Source organism: Aplysia californica, unplaced genomic scaffold, assembly GCF_000002075.1.
Source record: "Aplysia californica isolate F4 #8 unplaced genomic scaffold, AplCal3.0 scaffold00081, whole genome shotgun sequence".
NCBI lineage: Eukaryota > Metazoa > Mollusca > Gastropoda > Aplysiida > Aplysiidae > Aplysia > Aplysia californica.
In genome coordinates this window covers 1,740,016-1,746,189 of record NW_004797351.1, presented here as the reverse complement: position 1 = coordinate 1,746,189, position 6,174 = coordinate 1,740,016, and the positions used below count along the sequence as shown (strand labels likewise).

Below are 6,174 nucleotides of genomic sequence, written 5' to 3'. Positions count from 1 at the left end.
CCCCCCCCCATATCCCGGATATTGAGCTTAACAACTCAAATGCATGGTATTTTGTCTGCCAAATCCTACCTTATCTCATGGGGATTTATTATGCATTTCACCATACACATACAAAAAAGGATGTATGAATATCATAAACTCAATTTGGCACTGGTTTTACTGAGAATTAACAGTAAATCATAGATTGATATGAAATATATTTTGTGTTTTTGATAGCAGCCAGGTCCTGGACATTTTGTTTTATGTACATGAGGTGCTTGTTTTTATGCTGGGAGTTTTATGTAATAAAGGAACTGTCTTTTTTTCAGCCTCTGGATCACGATTCCGAAGAGTTCCAACGTCTTGTCACGTACACAAAAAATACCCATGGTTCTACCCACAACATGTACGACCTGGAAGTCCTTGATGTGAGTGTTTTTTGTCTTGCGGTTTGTTACAGAGGGAATTTAGTTCACTTTGTGCCTTGTATCTAGGAGCTTTATAAGGTCTTGTTCGCATAGATCTGTTCAGGTGAATTTGTCCTCATGACCTTTAAAAGAGACTTTGCACCTTTATGGCATCTGGGGCTTGTATATGGTGATAGACTTTGTACACAGAAAATTTCATTTTCCCTCCCCCCTCCAGTGTTTGCATGAACGGATATGTTACCCTGCTACATTAACTTACTGTCATATAAAGCTTGATCTTGGGATATTTGTCTGATGAAAGTCTCTCTGCAAGGCTATATGCAGTCCTCAAGATTGTTAAGATTTTGATGATTTTGACCTTTTGTGCCACCCATTGTCCTCTTTTTCACATGTAAGAAGAAACTTGTGACAAGTCTGCAAAGCTCTACAGAGACTATTGTTTTGCTGATTAATTTTTGGGATTGTGCTGAAGCTGCATTACTAGAAAGGCAGTGTTCAAACTGATAATTGAGATGGTGAACACTGATACGGTGGTGTAGAGTATTTTGAGAAAACGGCAATTATGTATTGAGTTACTGTGTACTGCACCTGGTCTCTGCAAATTTGATGTGATTACACTGCTGATATGTGTAGCCAAGCTGTTCTTTTTGCTCGTATTGTGGCTTTTATTTTCATAGAACTGAGTTATAGAGATATTTACTTTGTGTCTGAACCCTTAGGCTTACAGAGATAGTTACTGATGTCTCTGGTGTAATGATTAGACTATTCGCAGAAGATCAGTTGCCAAGTTGGGAGGTTATTTCATGGGGTATCTTTGTCTGCTAGGATGCTGGATCACATACAGTCTGGTTTGACATGCCTCATGAATTATCTAGAACTTGTGTATGGGTGTGTTAAACTTTAACAATAAATCAATCACAGGTTCTCAAGATTGCAAGAGAAGGAGAGAAGCAGACCTACCGTCCGTTTAAAGACTTACACAACCGCATGTTGCTGTGGCACGGTTCTCGGACCACCAACTTTGCTGGTATTCTATCACAGGGCTTGAGGATTGCTCCGCCAGAGGCACCAGTGGTGAGGACAGACTCCTGCTTTAAATAATAATTATATAACATTTTTTATACTACAATATATTTTGGTGTTCATAGAAAAACTTTGTTTTAAATGGTATAAATATATAGATACATAGGTATATACATACAGTAACTCATGAACGTATCATACAATATCACACTTTGTTTTTGCAACCACTGCAACTGGCTTTTTCTTGGACAAATTGGCCTTATTTGCCTCTTGTGTTAATGTTACACATCATAAGATAAATACCTATCCAGAATCTAGCAGAAACACTTTCGTCTGCAGTGAGGGAACAATGCCCCCTTCTTCTTGAATCGTTGAAGGCCTCACACAGCTTTGAACAACTAGGAAAGTCTATGAAGTTTTCAATTTTGGATTCCATTCCCAGGAAAGTCTATAGAAAATTGAGCAGTTGTGCCACTGTTATGAATGTCTCTGTTTACATACCTGTTGCCTGTGATGGAGTGGGGTGGGTCAAGGATACCCCTGGTATGTTTAATTCATTTTCTGCCCCTGTGTTGTTTCTTACTGTCTATCTTCTCTTTTCCTACATCATTATCGTGACTATTATCCTGTTGATGTGCTTCGCTTTACTCTAATGGACTAGACATACCTACCTCTCTGTATTTAGTCTTCATCATGATAATTTGTGTTACTTTTTGGTCCATTTCAGACCGGCTACATGTTCGGCAAAGGTGTTTACTTTGCCGACATGGTCACCAAGAGTGCCAACTACTGCCGCACGTCCAAGACGGACAACATCGGAGTCATGCTGCTCTGTGAGGTCGCCCTTGGCAACATGTAATTTACCCATTTGTCTTCTTGGTTTGTAGCACGCGCCCATGATTGGAGGGTCCCAATGATTGGTCCTATTGTTTTTTTAAATTTCTGTCTATTGTTTCTTTCTGTCTTTCTTTTACCAGACACTAAGTGTTAATATATTTCTCTGTACTCCTTTCCTATTTCCTCACTCTAGTATACATCTCAGTCAATTTTAACATTCGAGTCAATTTGGTAAATCCAGTGGTTTCATATTTTATCTTATTTTCTTTTATGAACATGAATTGTACACAAATTACAGTTGAACCTGCTTTAGCGGCAATGAAAGTTCTGATTTTTGATGACCCTAGGAGGACCTAGATTTTTTCTTTGCTTTAGGTGTACAAGGAAATGATGTCATTTATAAAAGGTTTTCTTTTCAGGCTTGCTAACGTTTGTTCAATTTTATAGCTTTGTTTTGTCCTTTCTGACCATTTTTTAGTAGACATATTAAAAAACACGAGCCTTCTCCACCCTCCATGCCCCCTTTTATTGTTTTCAGGTATGAGCTGACGCACTCTGAGTTTGTCAATAAGTTACCGAAAGGCAAACACAGTACCAAGGGTGAGTGTTATCTGCTCGGGGGGGGGGGGGGGGGGGGGGGGGGGGGGGTGATATGAATGCAGGTAGGCCAATGACCTTTCTTTAGCCAGGGATAATATTGAAGGCCAAGGACATGTTTATCGTACAGGCCTACATTGCAAATGTGTTAAGTGGTAGATCTAGCCTGTACCCTTAAGTTGTGTGTGGTGAGTCTGTGGTCGAGTGAAGGGATGTATGTTATCGTTGCTACATGTGTCAATGTGCTTCCTCTTCAACGCATTAGATAACACACAATGTAATGGCTGGCTTGGCATTCTGCTTAGTTAGGTTTAGGTGAAGTTAACCCTTTTGTTGCCGGTGGGTATGCGTTCCTACTGTCAGCACTGATTTTCAGCTGAGCTTGTTACCCAGAACAACAGCCTAATTTCTCAGTGTTAATGGACTAGTGGTCTTGATCTAGTGCACTCATGACATATTTTCGACACTGGGTCTTCGATTGTCACTTTTCTCTCTTTTCTTATACCCCATTTCCTCCCATCTTACTCATAATTTCAAATAACCTGCAAGTCTAAGTCAAAAAGATTTATTTGCCTTTTCAAAGTCATTTCGATGTTTACGTTTTACGAGAGCATGCGGCCACGTTCAAGCCAAGATCTATGTTTATCGATTGCTTGCAAATCTAGCACTAAAGAAATACCAGTAAACTTGGTACTAATATTAGACCTGCATGTTTGCCGACAATCGTCTGAAATCCGACAATCGCGACACGACCCGCGAGGCGGCCGATGCTATCGCTAGGCCCACCTGTATCAAGTCAATGTGCGTAGTGCGAGGCCTGGCCGACTGCCAGCGTCCCCCTTTTCTCCCGTCGGCTTTGTCGACACTTTCGTTTTCGTGCCGACCGCCGACGCGCGCACCGCCGACGCGCGCACCGCCGACTGCCGACGTCGGCGTTTCCGACATAATTGTCGGAACCTGAGTAGAAATGCGAATACGAAAAAAGACGACGACCTAAATTATCTACTTTCAGTTTCGTGCTCGAGCGGCCATTTTGAATTTCGTTTTGTTGACAAATTCAATTGTTCAGATCGTGTGGATTCATTCCAGTCCGACTCACTTAGATAATAGAATCTAGATCTAGATAGATCTAGATTTATATAGATCATTATAGACCTCAATGGAGAATTCATATTCCAATTCTATTTTGTCAAACCCTATCAAAGGTTGTGCTTTAATATTAATGTTGGTAAAAGGCATTTCATCAGGTGCGTGAATTATTTATTTATTTAGAATCTAGACTCAGCTGAGCCCCTCTGTTCGGAATCGGATGCGGATTTCTAGTTCAAGGCCTATTCCTAGATCCTATTCACTTGTTCTTCTAGATCTAGATCTAGATCTAGATTTATTTAGTTTACTAGATCTATATGGAGGATTCTTATTCCAATTCTATTGTGTTATTTGATATCAAACCCTATTATTGTAGATCTAGCAATATGTAGGTGTAGGCCATTATGCTCCTTGTAAGCCTTGTTTGTTTTGGGGTGTGGTTTTTTAATTTTAAAAATGTTTTTCATTTTGGACTTGTGCTGGCCTTTTCACATGAGGCTCGTTGCAGGTTCTTTTTTTTGGGTAGGCCTAGGGGTAGGGGTAGGGTTAGGTCTCTTCTTTGTTGTGTTTGTTGGGGTGGTCGCTCGTTACTCGGAAGTCCTTCCTTATGACACCCACAAAAGCTCTTTTTTTTTGGGGGGGGGGGTGCGTAAAATTTTCTGACAATCTGGTTGAGCCTCACATGCAGGTCTATAATATGATTCTTTAACTAAACAATTCTGTTGACATTGCAGGTCTTGGAAGAATGTGCCCTGACCCGAGTGGCACTTATGAAACACCAGATGGGGTAGTTCTTCCCATGGGCAAAGGAGTAGACTCTCCCACCACTAACACAAGCCTTCTCTACAATGAGTATCCTTGTTCCAAATATTGGTTTGCGTTTGAGTGTGTTTGTGTGTTGTTCGTTGTTAGGGGAGTGGGGGAGTTCCATGTGAGATACGTTTCAAGATTTCTCCAGAGTCCAAAGTAATGGGCAAAGTTATAGCCTTTTTGTTTCTTGCACAACTTAATGTGATAACTGCCAAAAAAAGGAACTCTCAATGTTTTTTTGCTTACCTAGCGTGGGTTGTTTGTGGGTGCTCTTGTTTGGTTTGCTCCTTCTTTCCTTTCTTGCATCTGTGGCCATTATCTCTCCTTTTTTTTGTATGTTATTCTCTATTAACAGTTCTAATCTTCTGCACTTCTATGACGTATATTTGTCTTGCATGCACCAGAGAACTCTTACTAAAACTAAAATTTTTAAAAAGCTGATCCTGCAAAACAGGGTTAAATAGGGTGCTCAATTTCTTTTGGTGATGGCAACAATATACTTGTTTGTCCATATGATGTACGTTTTCATTTTTGTATGCAAGTACAGTCGAACCTGCCCTGACGGCCACCTCTATAGGACGGCCACCTGTACAAACGGCCACTTTTCATTAGCCCCCTTGCGTTTTTTCTATATAATTTAACTGTGTAAAATGGCCACCTGTCCAACGCGGCCGCGGCCACCATATTTTAACACACAACCCCTATTACACTAGCAATAACTCCTGTCTTATACGGCCACCTTAGTGACTCCATTGTGTTTTGTCGTAAATTGTGCATTGGCCCCTGGCGTTGTGGGCGAGCCGTCATAATTCAATCACTTGTCGTTGTTGTTAGGTAGTCCCTCCAACCGGTCATGCTGCGTAGGCCCCTCCCACTGTTGACCAATAGGCACCAATTTTCAGCTGCTGGTGAGGTAAGCGTGTGATCCCTCATAACCCATAAGCCCCGCTCAGAACTCATACACAAATCGTAAGTGAGATGAGTGGTCACTGTTTACCCAGTCTGTAACAAAGTAACAAAGGACCTCAACATGAACTTGTGACAGAAGCGTCGCTCGTTCTACGAGTGGTGGCGACCCATGTGTTTGTTTTAACAGGGCACTCGGTCTTCCTCGTCTGATACATTTCGTTTTTTTGTCACCCTTGCGCGAAATCAGCAACAAAATAAAAATTAGAAACAAAATACAAACCACCACCACCACCACCGACAAAAATAACAACAATGCGGCTGCTTTTGATTGGGACCTCAGATGGGAATAGTTTGTTTTCTTCATCTTGATCAGTCCTGCCTAAGATGGCCACATGTCTTATACGGTCACTTTTCTCCTTGACAATGAGTGGCCGTCTTACACAGGTTTTACTGTATTTGGTAGGTTTTTGTAGTCTGCTTGTTCTTTTTATTCATTTAAAGT

General features: G+C 41.1%; 1 protein-coding gene across 1 annotated transcript; it reads left to right on the top strand.

Moving 5' to 3' along the window:
* Nucleotides 1–306: 306 nt before the first annotated feature.
* Nucleotides 307–4,816, top strand: LOC100533290 (poly-(ADP-ribose) polymerase I; the record flags this gene model as incomplete). Its single annotated transcript, NM_001204592.1, is given in 6 exon segments — nucleotides 307–407; nucleotides 1,329–1,481; nucleotides 2,158–2,285; nucleotides 2,806–2,867; nucleotides 4,688–4,807; nucleotides 4,809–4,816. Coding segments are annotated over 6 exon segments (572 nt in total), but the record flags the coding sequence as incomplete, so codon positions are not given.
* Between the last annotated feature and the right edge of the window lie 1,358 nt (nucleotides 4,817–6,174).